The sequence below is a fragment of the Nycticebus coucang genome, chromosome 16 (genome assembly GCF_027406575.1).
Source record: "Nycticebus coucang isolate mNycCou1 chromosome 16, mNycCou1.pri, whole genome shotgun sequence".
NCBI lineage: Eukaryota > Metazoa > Chordata > Mammalia > Primates > Lorisidae > Nycticebus > Nycticebus coucang.
In genome coordinates, this window is record NC_069795.1 from 81557658 (window position 1) to 81582083 (window position 24426).

The window sequence follows — 24426 nt, forward strand, 5'->3', positions numbered from 1 at the left end:
AGCGACCCTCAGCACGCAACGCCGAGTGCAGAGAGAAGCTCCCGTGACCCAGCATGTCATAGTCGTTTTAAAGCTCAGAACTCTAAAATGGCAGAGCAAGTTCCTCCAGGCAAGACTGCTAACCAGGTACGCACCTTCCTTTTCAAAAAACCTGGGCGGAAAGGGGCTGCAGGCCGCAGAAAGCGCCGGGCCTGCGATCCGGAGCGGGATGAGAGCAGCCCCAGTAGTGAGGAAGGCAGCACTGTGGTCCGCCCGGAGAAAAAGCGGGCGACCCACAATCCAATGATACAGAAGACTCGTGGCAGCGGTAAACAAAAGGCGGTTTATGGCGACTTGAGTAGCGAGGAGGAGGAGATGGACAATGCGCCCGAGAGTCTTGGGGTGGTTTATAAGTCCACCCGCTCGGCGAAACCCGTGGGACCAGAGGATATGGGGGCGACAGCTGTCTACGAGTTGGACACAGACAAGGAGCGTGACGCACAAGCTATCTTTGAGCGCAGCCAGAAAATCCAGGAGGAGCTGAGGGGCAAAGAGGATGACAAGATCTATCGGGGAATTAATAATTATCAGAAATACATGAAGCCCAAGGATACGTCAATGGGCAATGCCGCCTCCGGGATGGTGAGGAAGGGCCCCATTCGAGTAGTGGTTCATTTTAGACCCCATCTTACTGCAGCTAGTGAAGCTCATTTTTTACTCTGTTTAAATAAAGGTCTTCTGAGTAAAATTTAGTTTAAAGAAAGAGTACTCTTCTTCCCAACATAAAAGCTTTGGAAAATGACCAGGTAATTTCCAAATTCCTTCCAGCTTTGATAACATTAGGAGTCCTCTATCAAGACTTTAGACTTAGGTTGGAGTGTGTTCACTCTTTCAAAACACAAAGGTCTTATTGGGTACTTGAATAAAGTGAAATATTTGAGATCAAAACATTCCAAAAGGGGGATGTCTCAGCATGTGGCAGCTGAAGGGCATTCAGTGTGATTCCCTGTTTTTCTCCCATTGGCCAAGCCTGATAAAATTGAGAAGGCAGGGTTGCTGTCTTTACATCTGAGGCAGTGGGCTCGTGCTCCCTACCCTCCAGTGTTGCAAGAAGATGAGGCCCAGTGGAGAGAAAGAGCACCCAAACACCACGTTTAAAAAAGGAAGGGCTTTATTCCATCTGGCAGAGCGACGGCAGACCCAGAGTCCCAAAATGACCACGTTCCCCGACTGGCTCACTCTTCTCCTTTTGATCCTCAGTCAAAAATTTCTGGCCCACAGGTACCTTTCTCATTGGTCAGTTTGAATCAAGCTGGAAAAGTATCTTCGGGCCTTTATAGAAGCAGAAGCAAACATTAGTTTCCAGGTTCCAGGAAGTTAAGTCTTTATAAATTCCTAAGAGCTGAGTCACCATGGGGAGATAGGTGTGTCCTTAGGGTCTCCTTGAGAAGACCTCTGTTCTGTTAGACTTCACATTTTCCAGGTATCCTCTCTTACCAGGACAGTATTTTTCAACCCTTTTTAATCTCATGGCTCATTTGAACCTGTAGTTAAACTTCTGCAGTACACTTAAATTATGTTGATTAAAAAAAAGAATAAGAAAAAGAATATACTTACTGTGCTTTGTACTTATCTTGAAAATAATTCAATTTATGATCTTTAAAAGTTTTTATGGCATATCTAAGATCCTCACAGGGCACACCTGCTGAAAATCACTGCTGTAAGACTTACTTTCTCATCTATAAAGTGGGTTAATAATAGTTATGTATAATGTCACTGCAGACATCAGGTTCAAGGCAGCTGCCTATGTCCTAAAATGTCAGGGTTTCAAGGAGCTGTCTGCATCTTTGGTTCTTGGGGTGCTTTTGGCCAAGTAATCACCAGCCACCCCAAATTAAGGCAAGAGTGAAATAAAGTTTATTGAGAAAGAGAAAGATGGGTTTAAAGAATAAAAAGGTTTACAGAGCAAGATGTGTCTCCCATAGACTGCAAACAGGTCTCTACTTTTAGGATAGAAGGGTTATGGGAGGAGGGAATGTTCTGCTTTATACTGCCTGGGTTGGGCCTATCCTGTGGCTCAGAGGTCACCTTGGAACCAGAGTCTTACTGTGCATGCAGACCTCCCATGAACCTCTCTGAGAGCCCATTGTGGAGTGTGGACTACAATGTAGATTTAAGGTAATGACATAATAATTAGTCTTAAGGCTATTTAGGTTGGTCACCTTTAAGCTGTATTGTACCTAATGCTGGGCTCACAGGCTAAAGAGACTTCCACATGCCTTTATGGTTGGGACACTAAGTTCTGACTGGTAGATTGGTAGGGTGTCCCTTCCTCCTCAGGTGTGAGCAATCACTCAAGTCAGGATTCAGGTGAGATGGGGGCCCCACCCTTGTCTTTTTTCCTTAGGAGAGTTGATTTGGATTTCTAGCCATCTACCTAACACAAGTAGTAAATGAAATAAAAAACTTTATGTCTTTAGCACAATTTCTTAGTGCATCTTGGTATTCAAAGATTGTCAGCTCTATCCTCATTCATTCCTCTGTCCTAAACCATCCTAAGATCTTTACCAGCATGTTAATTACCCTATCTTTCTTCCTTTTTGAGGTAAGATGGAAGGAATATTCACTCCCAAAGATTTAATCAGTGTTACAAACTAATTTAGTGATAGAGACCAGGCAAGTAATGTAAACTGATAACATGTCCATAAAGCAAGGTAGCAGGAGTGGTTTAGACTTTGGTTAACTAATTGTTTTATTAGGCTGAATTTTGCCATTGGGTCCAGTGGGTTCAGAGAAGGAGAATATTTGCATTCTCATCAGAAATCACCCATTTTTTAATGTTGGCTCATTTTCTTTGAACCAACATTTCTTTCTTTATGGGGTGACCTTGGCAGGCTTAAGCAGTACTTTTTATCCTAATTTGGAACATGGGGAGATAAAAGGGGAGGATTATGAATTTATTTTACAAAAGTTTCGAGTTCACACTTCAGTACAATAATACTTGAAGTCCTTGGGTGACTGAATCATCAGAAAAGCCAAGGACTGACCTTGAACTTTTCTTATCAAATCTTGGTGTCCATTTTCCAAGCGACAGCTAATTTATATGGAGATGTTTCAAGTCCCAGGTTCAGGAATCAAGTAAATAGAAAAGACAATATGGTATACACGTTGAAGGGTCATCTTTCAATAACTTATGTGTTCCAGAAGAGAAGTGAGCTGTCCGAAGATGTCCCCTTCCCTGGAGCGTTAAAGTTATTGCTAGTGGTGCATATTTAAGCTTGAGGTCTAGGTTATCCAAAACTGAAACAGAAGTTGGAGTAATTTCAATTCTTTAATCTCTGTCCCCATGTGCTGTGCAAGGTATACCCCAACCATCTAGATCAATGTTTCTCAACCTTCCTAATGCCATGACCCTTTAATACAAGTTCCTCATGTTGTGGTGAGCCCCAACCATAAAATTATTTTCATTGCTACTTCATAACTATAATTTTGCTATTCAAAATTAGATTAGATTGAGGTTAGATTGAGTGGGAAAAAATATCACAGGCTTAGTGTGCCTATTTTAATCCATCATTATGTTTCATTACTGGCTATATTAACATCAAAAACTTAGTTAAGGTGGTGTCTGCCAGATTCTGCCCTGTGCTCTGCAGTTTCTTGTCTTTATAAATAATAAATATTTATAGAGTCTATACAAGTATCTTGTGTTCCTTTAAACTTTGCCCTACTAATTTTACTATTCCTAGGATCTTGCCTTCAGTAACTATAATTTACTTTTAATGGTATTGGTTGCAGCCATCGTTGTTGTTTGGCAAGCCCGGAATGGTATTGTTTTAATGGTAATTTTTTAATTTCCTTTATTCATTCTATGTTTATAAGTGGAAATTCTTTGGTAGAGGTGTAATGATCCTTTTCACTCTTGTATTTATTTAATCATTTGTTTATACTAGCATGGAAATATGGATTTATATGTTGCTATTTGGGTTACAGGCCAGTACAATAATAATTTCTTGTGTTGCTCACAGTGCTCCAGATTCCACTTCTGGGAACTCTTCTAGGTCAGCTCCTGCATGCTTACTACATGCCTTGGTCCTTTACTTATTTATTTTGTTTATTTATTTTTTAATAATGCAAGATGCTCCAAGCTTATGTTGTATTTTCCACTGCTCTAGCCCTGGTATCAAGCACTTCACCGGAAAGCTCTATGTCTTTTTTGTGAATGATGTTAGAAAAACCAACATAGGTGCTCTAAGTGTTATCATTGCTAATGGGATGTTACAGTTTCTAGGCCTCCTCAGAGGACAGAACTAGAAAACAAATGCAGGTATAGGAACCCATGTGTACATATAGACCTATCAACATGCATATGGAATTTAAATGCCAAAAAGCCAAACATGAGTTCATACAACTGCCTGTAATGCAGATCCAGGCCCAGAGAGATCACTCAAGCATTCTTCCTTTATTCTTTCCCTCTTATCCCTCCTTTACCTTAACTTAGTGCTTCGATGGTGAGAAAACTGGCTCTCATTTTATATCATATATTCACTTATCTGTTCACCCTGATAATAAAAAGCAGTTTCAGAATTGCTAATTCTACCTCTTTGAGAAACTAATTTACCGAACTACAGTCCATTGTTTGTGCAAGTTCTTCTTTTCTTCAGCTTTATAGTGTCCAGTTTAAACACTATTGTCCAAAGTCATTTAGATTAGATTATGTCTTCTCTGTCTGTTCAATGTGGATTTGCCCTTCATTTGTAGTATGGTAAGTTTTGTCACAATCAGCATTCTACATTCAGTTTCTTGATTGCCCCCAAATATTTATTGTTTTTTTAAATTTAAAATTTCATGCAGTAGAATTCATTTTTTATTACAGAGTGCTATAGGCTTTGACAAATATATCATTCACTGTGTCACCAAGAAATTCCCAATATCCCAATCACCCTTTTACACTTCTCTTATGCGCTAAACCCCTATCCTGCAACTCCAATCCTTGTAACATTACTATCATTTAGACTTTTTCAGAAATCCTGCAGTGTATAGCCTTTGGATATTGACTCTTTCTCTTAGCAAAATGCATTCAAATATGTTATTGTAAAAATCAATAATAGATTGCTCCCTTTTTACTGCCAAGTACTGTTCCATTGTATGGTTATATCCCAGTTTATTTAGTCAACTATTGAAAGACTTTTGCGTTCTTTTCACCTTTTGGAGTTGTGAGCAGAGATGTTATAGACATTCATGCACAGATTTCTGGGTATTTGGGTTTTATTTCACTTGGATAAATACTTAGGAGTGGGATTACTGGATCACGTGATATGTTTATATTTAACAGTCATGTTTCCACTGTTAAAGAAGTGACCACACTATTTTATCCCCCAACCACCAATGTATGAGAGTGGCATTTACTCTGCATTTTTGACAGCACATAGTATTGTCCCTTTTTTTTTGAGACATAGTCACACTCTGTCAACCCAGCTAGAGTACAGTGACATCCTCAGAGCTCTTTGCAACCTCATACTGCTGGCTCAAGGGATTGTGCTGCCTCAAACTGCCAAGTAGCAAGTATTGGGCTAATTTTTCTATTTTTTCTAGAGGCAAGGGTCTCACTCTTGCTTAGGCTGGTCTCAAGCAGTGCTCCTGCCTTGGCTTCCAAAAGTGCTGGAATTATAGGAGTGAGCCACCTGCCCAGCCTGGTATTGTCTCTTTTTTTTTTTTTTTTTTTGTATTGTTGGGGATTCATTGAGGGTACAATAAGCCAGGTTACACTGATTGCAATTGTTAGGTAAAGTCCCTCTTGCAATCATGTCTTGCCCCCATAAAGTGTGACACACACCAAGGCCCCAGTATTGTCTCTTTTTAATTATATTTTTGACATTCAATAGATGCGTATGATGGTATGTTATTATTATTTTAATTTGAAGTTTTCTTTTTTTTTTTTTTTTTTTGTAGAGACAGGGTCTCACTTTATGGCCCTCGGTAGAGTGCCGTGGCCTCACACAGCTCACAGCAACCTCCAACTCCTGGGCTTAAGCGATTCTCTTGCCTCCGCCTCCCGAGTAGCTGGGACTACAGGTGCCTGCCACAACGCCCGGCTATTTTTTGGTTGCAGTTTGGCCGGGGCCGGGCTTGAACCAGCCACCCTCGGTATATGGGGCCGGCGCCCTACCAACTGAGCCACAGGCGCCGCCCTTAATTTGAAGTTTTCTAATGACTAGAGGGTTTAAGCATCTTTTCGTATGTTTATTTTTCATCTGTATATCTTCTTTATTTTGTGCAGAACTTTTGCTCATTTTTCTTTTTTTTTTTTTAACATTGTCATTTTTTTCTTCATATACTCTGGATAAAGATCTTTTATCAGATACGTACTTTGTAAATATTTTCTTTTAATCTTGGGCTATCTCTATTAGTTCTCTTAATATTATCTTTTGCAGTGTAAACATTTTCAATTTTAACAGGATTTTATTTATTGATTTTTTTTTCTTTTATGGATTATGCTTTAGCATTACGCCTTGCCAAACCCAGGCCATGCAGATTTTCATCAGTGTTTTAATGTAAAATTTTATAGTTATATATGTTACCTTTATATCTATGATTCATCTAAAAATAATTTTTATACAAGGCATAAATTATATATCAAAGTCTTTTTTGCATATGAACATCTGTTTTTAGTTTTAGTTCTCTCAGGTTTTACTTCACGTATTTTAAGGCAGGGCATTGGTGGTTCAGTAGTAGAATTCTCACCACCCTCTCGTGCATTTTAAACTGTTGTTAATACATACACATTTGTATGTATTAATATGTGTTACTATGTCTTCTTGGAGAATTTATTCTTTTTGAAAAAAGTAACTTTAAGAGAGGATACCCAAGAAGGGTGAAGTCTAACAGAAGTCTAGGTGAATTTAGGTCTTCTCAAGGGGACCACAGGGATACACCTGCAGGGTTCTCGCCATGGTTGACTCAGCTCTTGGGAATCTGTAAACTTAACTTCCAGAAACTTGGAAATTTCTGCTTCTGTGAAATCCTGTAGTTCTGGAATAGCAGAATAGGGGGCTGGAATAGCATCTCCTGCTTGATTCAAACTGACCAGTGAGAAAGGTAGCTGTGGGATGGAACTTTCTGACTGTAGATCAAAAGAGAAACACTGAGCCAGTTGGGGAGCGTGGCCATTTGGAATTCTTCTATGCCTTAAGCTCCTGGATGGTGAATAAAGCCCTTCCTCTTATAAACATGGTGTTTGGGTGCTCTTTCTCTCCATGGGGCCTCGTCTTCCTGCAACAATTTTCCTGTTTAATCTTGGTAATATTCTTTATTCTGAAGTCTAATTTGTCTCATTAATATAGCTTCCCCAGTTTTCTTTTGGTTAGTGTTACTATGAGATGTCTTTCTCCATCTTTGTATTTTTACCCTATGTCTTTATACTAAAGTGATTTTCTTGTATACAGTAAATAGTTTGATGCTTTTTCATTTACTCTTATTGCCCTTGTCTTTTATTATAACTGGAATGTTTAATGTGATTCTTAGTATGATGGAATTGAATTCTACTTTCTTGCTAGGTATTTTCTATCTGTTTCAAATGTTTATTTCCTTTGTCTATTTCTATACCTTCTTTTGTAATAGTTGAGCATATTTATTCTTTATATCTTCTACTGACACTAATGTATCTATTTAAAAAAGTTTTCTTAGTGATGGTTTTAAGGATTTTATATATATATATATATATAATTAATCAGAGCCTCTTTTCAAATAATATTGTAATTGCTCCACATGTTTTATCAACATATTTTAATGGCCTTTCTCATGTCTTTTGTGTGGTTACTTTTATGCCTTTTATGCTTGTATGTGCTATTTACATATACAAAATAGATGGTTACAATTTTTGCTTTCATCAGTCAGTTGTATTTTAAAGTAATTTAAAAGAAGAAAAATGAAGTTTTATATTTCATTCATTATTTTATTTTTAGTTCTCTTTATCTCCTTGTGTATGCCCAAGTTTCTGTCTGGTGTCATATTCTTTCTTCCCAAATAAATTCCTGTTCTGAATCTTGTAGATTATGTCAACTGGTAATAAATTCCCAGAATTTTTGGTTTTTACAAAGAAAGTATTTCTTCTGCTTCCTTGTAAAACAACTTAGTGTAAGAATAGAATTCTGGCTTAGTAGAGAGTTTTCCTTTAGCATTTTAAAGATGTCAAGCTATTGTTTTCTAGTTCGAGTGATTTTTGAAAAAGAAGTCAACATTCTAATTTTTGTCCTTCATTCTGCAATGTATCTTTTTCTCGGATTCTTTCAAAATTTCTCTCTCTCCCCATATACTGTGGGTGGCGGGTTCGAACCTGGCCCCAGCCAAACTGGAACAAAAAATAGCTAGGCATTGTGCTGGGCACCTGTGGTCCCAGCCACCTGAGAGGCTGAGGCAAGAGAATTGCCTGAGTTGGAGGTTGCTGTGAGCTATGATGCCACGACACTCTACTGAGGGTGATAAAGTGAGACTCTGTCTCTAAAATTAAAAAAAAAAAGATTCTCTCTCTTTTTTTTTGTTTATTTTTTTTAGCCATTCAGATACAATGTGCTGGTGGTGGTAGTGGTTTTTTTTTGTGTGTGTGTGTGTGTGTGTGTGTGTGTTTGGTTACTGTTTCCTGTTTGCTACAGATCTGTTCTATCAAATTACTTGCTATTTCATATGCACATAATACCTGGAGGTGATATTGGTGCAGGCTCTTGGGTTCTCTATGTAATGGAAATTAGCCAAAGACTGAACAGGAGTCACAGGCAAGATTTTGGGGGATCTCATGTTTGAACATGAGAAAAATAGTGCTAGTTAAGAAGTAATCAGACTGGCTCTCTGAACAGAGGACTGGGGAACTGTTAAAGGGTAGGAAAAAAGTTTAGTTGGCAGCACTGAAATCATAACATGTCAAGGTGGGGTTTTGTTGGCGGCTGCCTATACGAGGATCATGCTTCTTCATATATAGAATGTCTCATTAGCATGCTAACTCTCCACCCTTGGGTGTGATTGTTAGCATTAAAATGAGGGAAAGGGTTTATAAGCAGTCAACTGTGGGCTTCATCTTGGCTGCAACCAATTTGTGCTGGCCTCGACTGGGGTCGGTAGACCTCTGTTTCAGGGGTTGCCATGTCCTACTAAAGAAAGAATTACCTTCTATCAAAGCTAATCATTTTCAAAGCCTTTGTTCAGTCTTGTAAGCAGACTTAACTTTGGCTCAAGTATCAGGCAGGGAGCCCAAGTCCACCTCCTAAGCCATCTCCAAGGGACATGGAGGGCAATCTCTGTCATAAGCACACCTAACTTCCTAGGTAGGCACCTTGTTCCTGGGACTTGGATGTGCGGTCTTCTCAGCATTCCTAACCCCTTCCCTACACTGTTCTGTACCCAGCATGCATTTAATCTTCAGTACAACCACACATGTCAATTATAATGATTGTGACTAATTTCTTCTTGGCTGAAATTCCCATTCTATTTTACACTGATGAGACACAGCGCCAGGCACATAGTAGGTATTCAGCAAATGATGGAACTTTTCTTCTTGCCTTCACTTAAAATATTGGTAGCTTGGTGAATATTTCCAGGAGAGAATGAATATGTGGGTAAAGAACAGATTTTCTTTTGTGCTGTTATTACTTTGAACTAGGCAGACTGTGGAGTCCCCTGCTTTGTGAATTCAGTAATTACTTATTTACATTCTCAGCAACTGACAAAGTCACTCTGACCTTCCTTGAGACAAACTGTTGTGTTAGAAAGCTTACTGTGCTGTAGCTGTTTAGCTAATGTGGTTTCTAGGGTTGTGGGAATGTTGCCACATTTGTAAGAGTATTCATGTTCCCTTTGCATTCTGGTGCATATAAATACAGAGCCAGCATAATTCACATGCATATTCTATAAATGTTTGCTTCAAAGAGTGAGACAAGGTTACTGTTCTGAATAAATGGCTTTTTTAAAATAGTGAAAGTGGTTTTTAACAAAGTCTATTTAAAAGACTTAACATTTCAAATAATGACATCTTTAATGTCCATTTTTACATGCATATTCTATAAAATTCTGTTAAGGTATAGGACATTCATAAACTACTTTAGCGATGCATATATTTGAAGATTTTTCCTCCCTATTGTTTGTTTATTGATCAGTTTGCTTCCCACAGACTGATTTACATTGAAGATTAATAGAAATCAATATTATTACCTACTGGGAAAACAAAGGTATCCCATGTGGTCACCTGACTTTTTAAGAATAATTTTATTCCAGGTATTACACTGAATGGTGGATACCTTAAACTGAGACCTAGACTAAGAGTTGAAGGACATGGAAAAAAAAAATTAGAGAGATGGAAGGAAAAGAAATCATATATATCCATATATTATTTTTAAGGATGTGTCATATGAGAAATTGTTTTGGGGAAAATTTATGTCTACATCAAAATATTGAGGTGCAATTTGCAGCCATGTGAGTCTCGTGAATAATCAGACAATGCCTATGCCTCCATCACTGATAACCTGCTCTTTTACCCTTTTGTGTGATTTCATCATAGTCTTTCTACAGCAAGACCTACTTCTCTGTATCAGATTATTATTTGATTTCTCTGCTCTTCTTGAACTTTGTTCTCAGGAGATTGTGTTTCTCATATTTAACAAAGATAAGCCTTATGCGATATTTTAATCTCCCCCTAAATTCTTAAGCATATCAGTCCATTACTATCCCTCCTGTATAATCCTTCTCTTCTCTCTTGGGTATATTAACGAATGTTAACACACCTTTCCTGTTAGTCCCATGGAGTAACACTTCCCCCACCAATATTTTGCCTTTTGGGTAATTTTCCTTTTTACATCAAAATCAATCTAACTGACTGTACCTACTTCCTCATCACTGGTCCACTTTTTTAAAGCTTAAAATCTCTGTGTGTTTTCTCAGTCCAAAGTGTCAGTATTTTACCAAACACACTAAAAAAAAAAAAAATATATATATACAGAATCTTCTTCCTTATTTTTTTTTTCCAGAAATAATCACTTTCAATGAACTCTTTTGGTTTGTACTGTACTATCTCTAAACAACAAGGTTGTACCACTATCCCTTGATACATAATTGTTTCAGATGGGAATGCTATTGACTACCCACTAGGAGAAATAAGAATTTGGCTTTCTTCAGATGAGTGCAAATTTCCAGTTCACTATTCTCTAGGAAGAGATTTATTATAATTTTGGTTAGATCAATATTCAGTCTTGGAAATTTTTCTTGAATGGTTCCACTGTTTTTTTTTTTTTTTGTAGAGACAGAGTCTCCCTTTATGGCCCTCGGTAGAGTGCCATGGCATCACACAGCTCACAGCAACCTCCAACTCCTGGGCTTAAGCGATTCTCTTGCCTCAGCCTCCTGAGTAGCTGGGACTACAGGTGCCCGCCACAATGCCCAGCTATTTTTTGTTTGCAGTTCAGCTGGGGCTGGGTTTGAACCTGCTACCCTTGGTATATGGGGCTGGTGCCTTACCAACTGAGCCACAGGCGCCGCCCTGTTTTTTTTATTCTAACTTCTTCATCTTTTTTGACTCTGTTTTTAAATATGTCTTCAATTTTATTTTATAAAGATGATATTGAATTTTACTTTTTTCTCATATTTTAGTTTTATAGGACTTAAAAAAAAATTTGAATGTTCTTTTTCATAATACCCTACTGTTTGATAGGTGTAATAAAATGCCTTATTTCTAGTAGTGCTGAATGTAGGGACCCTCTCAAATAGAACCTGGAAGGAATGAATGCACACACACACGCACTCTTATATTCCCACCCTACCTTAACCCACGTGCTGACTTCTTTTTTGAACTCAGCTCTTGCACCCGAGGACAGAGGCACTCCAAGGATAGTTGAGGGTTAGTGTAGCTTATGCAAACACAGGAATCCATAAATGAATGCATGTATGCTAATCTCTCAGCCTCATTCTCTCACTCACAAAATACCAGCAATTAGGCCTTTCTCCTCCAGACTAGCCATCAGAAGTTTCCCTTTTAGAGGATTTATGAAAGTCAAAACAGGGTGGCGCCTGTGGCTCAAGGAGTAAGGTGCCAGTCCCATATGCCAGAGGTGGTGGGTTCAAACCCAGCCCCGGCCAAAAACCACAAAAAAAAAAAAAAAAAAAAAGGAAAGTGAAAACAAAAGGGTGGAAAGCAGAAAATTTTAAATTATATTATGGCTTCATTGATAGCATGTGAGTAATTTCTTTCACTCAGTGTGTTACTGGATGGAGAGAGTCCTGCTGCCTGTCACTGTCCGCCAATATTCAGAGATGGGGATAGGCCCACTAATCTTTATTATCAGAAGGCCAGCGATTCTGGAGAACTGTGATAGTAACCTCTCCAAGATTGTTCTGTTTTTCCATTTCCAAAATCACAGTTTTATACATAAAAGTTAAAAGCAAGAGCCATACTAACTGTTATCTTAAACAACAGTAATCATCATAAGCCGTGACCCATAGTAAACAATGATTGACACAATCCAAAACCCATATAACAATATTCCGCTTCTGAAGTTAATCTCTTCAATCAATCACCCTAAACTACTCAGATAAACACCTTCAGGTTATAGCAGAATTTCCAAAACAAGAGTGGGAGATGAGGTAAAGTTTAGGTAGGACCTAAACCGACCAGACCAGCTATGTCATGTTGGCCCTAGCCTGACTGACTCCATCTTGTTTTCATCACATGTGCTCTCAAGTGAAGAAATGATAGCTTGTAAATTATTTCATGGTACTAGGGTTTAAAACAGACCACAAATCAATGTGTCATTGCTTCCTTCTAAGGGAGTCTGAGTGTCCATCATTCAGGGTTTCTAATTCTCTTCAGAACGTCTGGTTAATTGCATGTAGGCTTTGGTTCTGCTGGGCTAAACCCTCATCAGTGAGGACACGGGAAGAGGTCCTTTGCCAATACCTGGGAGACAGGGTGCAGTCTGAGGGGTGTTCTGGCATTGTTTTCATCACAAATCCTTAACTGAGGGACAAAAAAGTGTGAGTGAATAGCCATCACCTGTTGTCACTGTGGAACTGATTAACAGACAGAAAAAAATTTTTTTTTTACAGACAAAAATCTTGCTATGGTTGTTTTAAACTTCATGTTTTCTTTCTATAGGGTTAATAAACAGGAGTATTTCTTTCATATACTCTTTAATTAAAAAAACAAACAAACAAAAAAAAACTAGGGGATCAATGAGTAGTTCTCCAAGGAACTTAAAGCAAATGAAAAAGAATTTGTTGGTGAATTACGAGAAAATGAAGGCTTTTTATGTGACAAAATTTAAGCAGGAGCAGCCACCATTTAAGGGCAAATATCAAAGCATCAAATGATTCAAAGTTCTCTATGAGGTAGGAGAGGGAGACCAGGAGATTTTTCTTCTACTAATCTCCTGGCTCATCTTTACTGATTTTTATTTCTCTCTTGAAACTCCTTGCCCTGACTTGGGTAATATCCACATCAAACACCTGACTTTTTCAGAAACAATTGAACACACAGATAAAATAATGCTTTTTATAGTTTGGAAAAACATTGCTAGCTAAGAGAAGACAGAACAATTTTCCATTTCTCTCCTGGATATTTTAAAACTAGAGCTCAGTACAATCAATCCTCATTTATTATTGGGGTCCGTATTTGGTAATTCCCTACTTGCTATTATTTATTTGTGATTTAACCCCCAAATCAATACTTATGCTACTTTCCCAGTTGTTTGTGGCCATATGCGGAGGTGCAGGAAATTTGAGCCACCCAAGGTACAAGTGCTTAGCTGAGGCTGAACACAGCAATGATCTCCCTTCTCATCTCAGCTCTCATGTTGTTAAAGAACATCCTTTGTGTGGTCTACTACCATGCCACATCTTTCTCATTTTTCTGCTTTTTATTGGTGATTTTATTATTTAGAAAGTCTCCCAAGTATAATGCTGAGTGCTTTCTGGTGTTCCTAAGTCCAAGTCATCTATGATGTGCCCTAAAAAGATAACCTTTACTCAACCATGAGTTAAAATGCTGTTGATTTTGAATTCAACACTATTGAATCAACAATATACAGTAAGTAAGATGTCTTTAAACAGAAACACATATTAAATAAGGTTAGGTATTGATTGGTTGACAAAAATGTGTGACCAGAGACTTGAAAATATTTAACTCTGTGTTTTCCCTGGGATCAATGGATCTGTGTTTGCTAATTCCACGCTCACTGACACTTTAGAGAACAGAACTGCAGTAATTAATGAGAAACAACTATATGTACATGAACAGAGGGAGGTCACTAAACAGCTAATTTAAAGCCTATAATATTTCTACTATACCAACCACGTTTTTCCTGTAATGTACATGTTTATGTTTTGTTTTAAAATTCCCTGGTTTCCTCTATGGCTTAAGCCTACACTCAGATTGTCCCTCCATTCTCCTCTCCAGCCTCCAACAAGGGAAATGCCTTTACCTGAAATTATAAGGTTTTCTTTTATCTTTATTTTTCTATTCTCCAAATTTGAGAGTATTGCTTGCTATTGAACTATGAGCCATTTCATTTTATTTTATTTTTCAAGAAGCTAGAGTGTTATAGAAGACATTTTAAAACTCTATATGACAAAGGGAAAAAAATCAGTACTTTTTAAAAATTAGGTGATAATTTAATTTAAGGATGAGTAGGAATTAAGCCAGTGAAAAAGGAAAGGGGAGGGATTCCAAGAAAAATGTACACTACTGCAGTAGAAAAGGTATATTTGGTATGAAGGTCATTGACATGACTCCAAAGCAGGTGTGTAAGAGGATGTGACAGCAGATTGGAGGAGATGTAGCCAGAGCTCACCACATTAAGGGGGAACAAGTGAGCAAGGAGTTGGGCACTACACCTTCTTTATTACTTCTTTGCTTATTTGTTTATTTACACATGGTATCAGAATGATCTCTCTAGTCACATTGTGAAGGATGAATTAAATAAGTTGACGTAAGTAAACAGTGGTGTCATGAAGAATATTTAAGAAGCTGTTTTAATATTGTCAGTAGAAAGTGATGAGGGCCTTTTTCAAAGCAGTATCAATGTGGGAAAAGATGACTACAAATTACAAGGACATGTAGTCCCAAGAATTTAAAATTCTAACCACCAACTTCATATGAGAGGTTACTAGAGTCTTGAATGATGTTCCATATTTTATTAGTTTATTTTCCTCCTCTCTCCTTCAGCTCTTTGAAATTCCATGAACATATGCTTCCGAAGCAAATATTACATCTAAATTAATATGCATGAAACTGGGACTGTGACAATGATTTAAACAAGATCCATGTCTCTCAGAAGATTGCGAGAGTGAAAAAACTAAGCAAGTAAGTGATGTGTACTAAGCAGCAAACAATGAGCTAAGATTCTTCATCTGCAAGTTGTAAAACTTAGATGACTGCCATGGAATCTCATAAGTCTAACATTCTAGAATTCAGCAAATCCTTGCAACTTAATGAAGATGAATGCCATTATTGACAGACTTCAATTTGATGATGAGCTATGGCCTTGAAAATGTATTAAACCATAAAATAATGAGATCCTTAAAAGAAGATATTACTGGATGGCTGCCTGAAAACTCACCCATTTTCTGGCCTATATAACACAGAGAGAAATTCTAGTTTACAAATTGAAGATCCTCCCTGCTCAGGACTGGACAGGGATCTCCCCATTTTCTACGCCTGGGTGAGCTCAGAAATCAGACTCATTGCGGGCCCTTCCTGTGGTTGTCAAAAGAGCTCTGAAGAAGAAATTTTTTGTGGCTAGAAATTCAAAGCTCTGGGACATCCAGAAATTTCAGACCTTTCAAAGTCGAATAATATCCAATAGTATCTATGTCTCAAACAGCAAGATAAGATAATTGCTCAAAGTAATCAAGATGTAAAGATCAGATCAAGGACATCCATCACTTTCTGTTATCTCTAGTACCTTCATGGGGATCATTTTTAATTTGGGGTTTAGAAAACAGGCCTATCACAAAGCTAGTAAATAAAGGAGAAATGTAGTTTTAGCAGTCATTGCCTGCTGAGATGTTTGGATGAGCTACTTTTCACATGTACCCATTGGAAACCTAGGAGACTGGGAATCTATGAAGTCTCTGTGGGAATTGCATTGCAGTGAAACCACAAGCCTCTCTATAACTGAGCTTCTGTTTATTCCCTGAACAACCCTTGAGCCTTCAAATCTTTACTGGTGGAGAGTGGGCTGTTGAAAGCCACCGCATTCCTAAAGATGAAACAACTGTTAATTCATTTTTCTTCAGATTTGGTCACACAACTTTAATAAAGGGAAAGCGTGTTCCAGAAGACAGAGCCCAGGCCATGATAAACAGTGGATAAAGGAGTTATGCCCAGAAAGCAGAAACCAGGAGGAGCTGACAGGCGAGCCAAGGCCAAGAGAGGGAGTCATTGTGGTTTCCATCTCTCAGGCTTGTGTAATCGCTGTGGAACACCAGCTCCTCTGTCTCATTCTTTCCTTTTCTGGATGTTTATTTGATTGTGGCTATACCATCTCTAGTCTATCAGTATACTCTGTTAGGAGAGAGGAAAGCCGATATCTTAATTGTTTCCTTATAGATGCCTTGGTTTTTTAAAAAAAAATTTCGATAGATTTAGGGTACAAGTGTTTGATGTTACATGATTGAATTGTGTAATGCTGAAGTCAAGGTTTTTAGTGTGCCTGTCAAAAGAATAGTGTACCTGTACTTACTCAATAAGTGTATTTTTATCTCTTGTTTCTCTCCCACCTCCCACTTCTTAAAGTTTTTAATGTCCATTGCACAACATTATGACAATACATATGCCTTGTTTATCTTCCAGTTGTTAAGTGAGAACATGGTATTTCTCTATTTCTGAAATACTTCACTTAGGATAATAGTCTCCAGTTCCATCCAAGTTGTTGTAAAAGATATTATTTCATTTCTTTTTTATGGCTGAGTAGTACTCCATGATGTGTGTGTTACCTTTTCCTTATCAACTCATGAGTTGATGGGCACTTAATTGATTCCATATCTTTGCAACTGCTTGTTAATTGTTCTATGAACAATATTTAGGTGCAGATGTCTTTTTTAATAAAATGACTTTTTTTTCCTTTGGGTAAATACCCAGTAGTAAGATTCCCAGATAAAATGATAGATCCTTCTTTCAGTTTCTTTTCTTTCTTTCTTTTTTTTTTTTTTCTGAGACAGAATCTCACTTTGTCACCCTGGGTAGAGTGAGTGCCGTGGCTTCATAACTCACAGCAAACTTAAATTCTTGGGCTCAAGAGATTCTCTTGCCTCAGCCACCTGAATGGCTGGGACTACAAGTGCCCAGACAGGGTTTCAACTCTTGTTCAGGTTGATCTAGAACTCTGAGCTTGGGGGATCTAACCACCTTGGCCTCCCAGAGTGCTAGGATACAGGTGTGAAACAATGTGCCCAGACTACTTTTAGTTATTTGAAAAATCTCCATACTAATTTTCATAGAGGTTGTGCTAATTTACATTCACAGCAACAGTGTCCAATTTTACTGTATCCTTGCCTACAGCTGTTGTTTTTCAACTTTTTATTAATGGTCATTCTGGCAGGTGTAAATTGGGATCTTTTTGTGATTTTAATTTACACTTCCTTGATGATTAGTGATGTTGAGCATTTTTTCTTTTTTACAATGATCTATCCATTTTATTTATTTTACCTGTACAGATATCTCTTTTGCAGTCAGTATAACATTTATGAAGTTTCTATTTGTATTTCTTTTTTTTTTTTTTATTGTTGGGGATTCATTGAGGGTACAATAAGCCAGTTACACAGATTACAATTGTTAGGTAAAGTCCCTCTTGCAATCATGTCTTGCCCCCATAAAGTGTGACACACACTAAGGCCCCACCCCCCTCCCTCCATCCCTCTTTCTGCTTCCCCCCCCATAACCTTAATTGTCATTAATTGTCCTCATATCAAGATTGAGTACATAGGATTCATGCTTCTCCATTCTTGTGATGCTTTACTAAGAATAATGTCTTCCACTTCCATCCAGGTTAATACAAAGGATGTAAAGTCTCCATTTTTTTAATGGCTGAATAGTATTCCATGGTATACATATACCACAGCTTGTTAATCCATTCCTGGGTTGGTGGGCATTTAGGCTCTTTCCACATTTTGGCAATTGTAAATTGAGCTGCAATAAACAGTCTAGTACAAGTGTCCTTATGATAAAAGGATTTTTTTCCTTCTGGGTAGATGCCCAGTAATGGGATTGCAGGATCGAATGGGAGGTCTAGGTTGAGTGCTTTGAGGTTTCTCCATACTTCCTTCCAGAAGGGTTGTACTAGTTTGCAGTCCCACCAGCAGTGTAAAAGTGTTCCCTTCTCTCCACATCCACGCCAGCATCTGCAGTTTTGAGATTTTGTGATGTGGGCCATTCTCACTGGGGTTAGCTGATATCTCAGGGATGTTTTGATTTGCATTTCTCTAATATATAGAGATGATGAACATTTTTTCATGTGTTTGTTAGCCATTCGTCTGTCGTCTTTAGAGAAAGTTCTATTCATGTCTCTTGCCCATTGATATAAGGGATTGTTGGCTTTTTTCATGTGGATTAATTTGAGTTCTCTATAGATACTGGTTATCAAGCTTTTGTCTGATTGAAAATATGCAAATATCCTTTCCCATTGTGTAGGTTGTCTCTTTGCTTTGGTTATTGTCTCCTTAGCTGTACAGAAGCTTTTCAGTTTAATGAAGTCCCATTTGTTTATTTTTGTTGTTGTTGCCATTGCCATGGCAGTCTTCTTCATGAAGTCTTCACCCAGGCCAATATCTTCCAGTGTTTTTCCTATGCTTTCTTTGAGGATTTTTATTGTTTCATGCCTTAAATTTAAGTCCTTTATCCATCTTGAGTCAATTTTTGTGAGTGGGGAAAGGTGTGGGTCCAGTTTCAGTCTTTTACATGTAGACATCCAGTTCTCCCAACACCATTTATTGAATAGGGAGTCTTTCCCCCAAGGTAAGTTCTTGTTTGGTTTATCGAAGATTAGGTGGTTGTAAGATGTTAGTTTCATTTCTTGGTTTTCAATTTGATTCCAAGTGTCTATGTCTCTGTTTTTGTGCCAGTACCATGCTGTCTTGAGCACTATGGCTTTGTAGTACAGACTAAAATGTGGTATGCTGATGCCCCCAGCTTTATTTTTATTACTAAGAACTGCCTTAGCTATACGGGTTTTTTTCCGGTTCCATACAAAACGCAGAATCATTTTTTCCAAATCTTGAAAGTATGATGTTGGTATTTTGATAGGAATGGCATTGAATAGGTAGATTGCTTTGGGAAGTATAGACATTTTAACAATGTTGATTCTTCCCATCCATGAGCATGGTATGTTCTTCCATTTGTTAATATCCTCTGCTATTTCCTTTCTGAGGAGTTCATACTTTTCTTTATAGAGGTCCTTCACCTCCTTCGTAAGGTATATTCCTAGGTATTTCATTTTCTTTGAAACTATGGTGAAGGGAGTTGTGTCCTTAATTAGCTTCTCATCTTGACTGTTATTGGTGTATACAAAGGCTACTGACTTGTGGACATTGATTTTATATCCTGAAACATTACTGTATTTTTTGATGACTTCTAGGAGTCTTGTGGTTGAGTCTTTGGGGTTCTCTAAGTATAAGATCATGTCGTCAGCAAAGAGGGAGAGTTTGACCTCCTCTGCTCCCATTTGGATTCCCTTTATTTCCTTGTCTTGCCTAATTGTATTGGCTAGAACGTCCAGCACTATGTTGAATAGTAAAGGTGACAGAGGACAACCTTGTCTGGTTCCAGTTCTAAGAGGAAAAGCTTTCAGTTTTACTACATTCAGTAAAATATTGGCTGTGGGTTTGTCATAGATAGCTTCAATCAGTTTTAGAAATGTGCCAGCTATGCCTATACTCTTCAGTGTTCTAATTAGAAAAGGATGCTGGATTTTATCGAATGCTTTTTCTGCATCTATTGAGAGGATCATGTGATCTTTATTTTTGCCTCTGTTAATATGGTGGATAACGTTTATGGACTTGCGTATGTTAAACCAGCCTTGCATCCCTGGGATGAAGCCTACTTGATCATGATGAATGACTTTTTTGATGATAAGCTGTAATCTATTGGCTAGGATTTTGTTGAGAATTTTTCCATCTATATTCGTGAGTGAGATTGGTCTGAAATTCTCCTTTTTGTTTGGGTCTTTTCCTGGTTTTGGTATCAGGGTGATGTTTGCTTCATAGAATGTGTTGGGGAAGATTCCTTCTTCCTCAGTTTTTTGGAATAATTTCTGCAGTACAGGAATAAGCTCTTCCTTGAAGGTTTGATAGAATTCTGGAGTGAAGCCATTTGATTTTTTAGTTGGCATTTTTTAGTTGGAAGCTTTTTTATTGTTTCTTTGATCTCAGTGCTTGAAATTGGTCTGTTCAGGAAGTCTATTTCTTCCTGGCTAAGTCTAGGGAGAGGGTGTGATTCCAAATATTGATCCAGTTCCTTCACATTGTCAAATTTCTGGGCATAGAGTTTCTGGTAGTATTCAGAGATGATTTCTTGTATCTCTGTGGGATCAGTTGTTATTTCCCCTTTATCATTTCTGATTGAGGTTACTAGAGATTTTACTTTTCTATTCCTCGTTAGTCTGGCCAATGGTTTATCTATTTTATTTATTTTTTCAAAAAAACAACTCCTTGTTTCATTAATTTTCTGAATGATTCTTTTGTTTTCAATTTCATTGATCTCTGATTTGATTTTGGATATTTCTTTTCTTCTACCGAGTTTAGGCTTAGATTGTTCTTCTTTTTCCAATTCCATAAGATCTCTCATGAGATTGTTGATGTGCTCTCTTTCTGTTTTTCGAATGTAGGCATCTAAAGCGATGAATTTTCCTCTCAAAACTGCTTTTGCAGTATCCCACAGGTTTTGGTAGCTTGTGTCTTCATTGTTGTTATGCTCAAGGAAGTTAATGATTTCCTGTTTGATTTCTTCCTGCACCCATCTGTTATTCAACAGACGATTGTTTAATTTCCATGCCTTTGGGTGGGGTCGAGCATTTTTGTTAGAGTTGAGTTCCACCTTTAGTGCCTTATGGTCTGAAAAGATACAAGGTAAAATTTCAATTCTTTTGATTCTGTTGATATTTGTTTTGTGTCCCAGGATATGATCAATTTTGGAGAATGTTCCATGGGGTGATGAGAAGAATGTATATTGTTTGTCTTTGGGGTGGAGTGTTCTATATGCATCTATCAAGCATAGTTGTTCTAGGGTCTCATTTAAATCTCTTATATCTTTGTTTAATTACTGTTTAGAGGATCTGTCCAGCTCTGTAAGAGGTGTGTTAAAGTCCCCTGTTATGATGGTATTATCAGATATCATATTGCTCAGACTGAGTAAGGTCTGCTTCAAGAATCTGGGAGCATTTAAATTGGGTGCATAAATATTTAGAATTGAAATGTCTTCTTGTTGTAGTTTTCCCTTGACCAATATAAAGTGACCATCTTTGTCATTTTTTACTTTAGTTGCTTTAAATCCACATGTATCTGAAAATAAGATTGCAATTCCTCTTTTCTTCTGAATTCCATTTGCCTGAAAAATTGTCTTCCAACCCTTGACTCGGAGCTTTAATTTGTCTTTTGAAGCCAGGTGTGTTTCTTGCAGACAGCAAATGGATGGCTTGTGTTTTTTAATCCAGTCAGCCAATCTATGTCTCTTCAGTGGGGAATTCAAGCCATTAACATTTATTGAGATAATTGATAAGTGTGGTAGTATTCTATTTGTCTTATTTGGTGAGAGTCCATTGCTTACTTTTATCTTTTGCATCAGTGTGGAGGTTAGGTTCTGTCCTTTGATTTCTGAGTTCTTACTTTGCTGCTGATCCATTGTGGTGGTCAGTGTGCAGAACAGGTTGAAGTATTTCCTGTAGAGCTGGTCTTGTTGTGGCGAATTTCCTCAATGTTTGTATATCCGTAAATGATTTGATTTCTCCGTCAATTTTGAAGCTTAGCTTAGCAGGGTACAGAATTCTGGGCTGGAAATTGTTCTGTTTAAGTAGATTAAAAGTAGATGACCATTGTCTTCTTGCCTGTAAAGTTTCATTAGAGAAGTCTGCGGTCACTCTGATGGATTTGCCCCTGTAGGTCAACTGGCACTTACTCCTGGCAGCTTGCAGAATCTTTTCTTTTGTCTTGACTTTGGACAGGTTCATCACAATGTGTCTTGGAGAAGCTCGGTTAGAGTTGAGGCGACCTGGGGTCCGATAGCCCTCTGAAAGCAGTGTGTCAGAATCTTTGGTAATGTTTGGGAAATTTTCTTTTATAATATTCTCTAGTATGGCTTCCATTCCTCTGGGGCATTCTTCTTCCCCTTCTGGAATTCCTATAACTCGTATGTTGGAATGCTTCATAAAGTCCCATAATTCTGACAGTGAACAATCTGCTTTCTCTCTCTTCTTTTCTGCCTCTTTTACTATCTGAGTTATCTCAAGAACTTTGTCTTCTACCTCTGAAATTCTTTCTTCTGCATGGTCTAACCTGTTGCTGATACTTTCCATTGCATCTTTAAGTTCCCTGATTGACTGTTTCATTTCCTTCAGCTCTGCTATATCCTTTTTATATTCTTCATATTGTTCATCTCTGATTTGATTCTGTTTTTGGATTTCCTTTTGGTTATTTTCCACTTTATTAGCAGTTTCCTTCATTGTTTCCATCATTTCTTTCATTGTTTTCAACATGTGAAAACAATGAAACAACATATTCTAAATTCCCTTTCTGTCATTCCTAACATTTCTTTATAGGCGTAATCCTCTGCAGTAGCTACCTCATGGTCCTTTGGCGGGGTTGTTCTGGACTGGTTCTTCATGTTGCCTGGAGTTTTCTGCTGATTCTTCCTCATGAGTGATTTCTTTTATCTGTTTCCTTGCCCTAATTTTCCTTTCACTTCCTCTTGCTCTTTAAGTTCCTGTGCCTGTGGACTAAGGGTTACAGGACCAGAAGGGTGAGAAGGTTGAGGTGTAATCCTCTGCAGTAGCTACCTCATGGTCCTTTGGCGGGGTTGTTCTGGACTGGTTCTTCATGTTGCCTGGAGTTTTCTGCTGATTCTTCCTCATGAGTGATTTCTTTTATCTGTTTCCTTGCCCTAATTTTCCTTTCACTTCCTCTTGCTCTTTAAGTTCCTGTGCCTGTGGACTAAGGGTTACAGGACCAGAAGGGTGAGAAGGTTGAGGAGCAAAAAAGGGATGAAAGAAAGGAGGACCGAGTGATAAGAAAAAAAGGAAAGATAGAGAAAGGAGAGGGGGTGGGTATAAGGAATATTGACAAAAAGAAGAGAGGTACAGAAAGAGGGAGACAGGGCAATATAGGTGTACAGTAGGGTACTTTGACACAACCTTAAAAACCCTACCTTCTGGGGGTGCCCAGTTGGGTGGTTCCCTTGAGGTCAGCAGCTCTTTGCTAACCTGATCAGACACAGTACCCCACCTCCACCAAGTAGAGAGGAAAGACAAAAGTGCTATAAATCAAACCAAAACAAGCAAACAGAAAACTTTATGGGGATACAATTGGGTGAAAAACCAAATGATAGGGGTAGAAACACTAGCAAAAATGAAATTGTAGTTATTAAAAAAGGCAGCAATGGGAAATTATAATTAAACTAGAAAAATTGAGAAAGAAAAAGGGATCTGTATGGAAAAGATTGAAATTAAAAATTAAAGAACATCAACAACGTCAAAATAAACAAACAAAAAAAAAAGAAAAAAATACACAACCAAAAACAAAGCAGTTTGTATATGTTATTGAATATTGTCTGGGTAACACGTGGTCTTCTGGGGTATGAGATGTTAGTCACAGTTCTGATACGACTGGAGGCTGCTCATTTCTCAAACCCCAGCAGGTAGACTCCCTAAATCTCTCTTCAGCCCACTTAAAAGGCACTTTGAACTTGTAAACTTGCTGAGCAGAAGCTTTCCCAGCTTTCTCACTGGAATCACTGCTGAAGTGGCTATCCACTTACCCAGTGTGCCAAAACCGGTCTCACTCTGCCCCTGAGGGTTAGGGCTACAAGGCGGCTCAGACCCCACCCTTAGGCTACTTGGTTGCTGGGTTACAAGCTCCCACCCGTTTCTAGCTCTGCGACCCTGAGGGCGGAGCTTGCCGGGGCAGATCACTGGCAATGGTTCCGTGTGACCCACCGCCAAACACTATTAGCTCCATCTGGCTCAGCGGCTCAGACTGGGGCCCTGGACACCGGCCAAAGTTCTCCGCACTCCCGCTCAGGCCTTCCCCAAGGCAGTTCAACTCAGTGCCAAGTCCAAGGACTTCAAAACAGTTCACAGGTAAGGCCTTTCTGGTTTGCAGTCTCGCTGCTACTGAACTTACAGTTGTGGGCGGGTTTAGACGGATTGAACACACGCGACCACTTGCCGGTTTTCCACTGTTTTAGTCCTCCTCTTGGGGTCCAGAAGTCTC

The 24426-nt window shown here is 38.4% G+C and overlaps 1 protein-coding gene across 1 annotated transcript; it reads left to right on the forward strand.

Moving 5' to 3' along the window:
- Nucleotides 1-10: 10 nt before the first annotated feature.
- LOC128567473 (E3 ubiquitin-protein ligase RNF113A-like) lies at nt 11-732 on the forward strand. The gene has a single exon (XM_053564640.1). The coding sequence runs from the start codon at nt 88-90 to the stop codon at nt 730-732; it is 645 nt and encodes a 214-aa protein (XP_053420615.1). The 5' UTR covers nt 11-87.
- The last annotated feature ends 23694 nt before the right edge of the window (nt 733-24426 follow it).

Bases quoted from the DNA above. Each gene is read 5' to 3' on its own strand.
- LOC128567473 (XM_053564640.1), top strand. From the start codon at position 88: ATGGCAGAGCAAGTTCCTCCAGGCAAGACTGCTAACCAGGTACGCACC.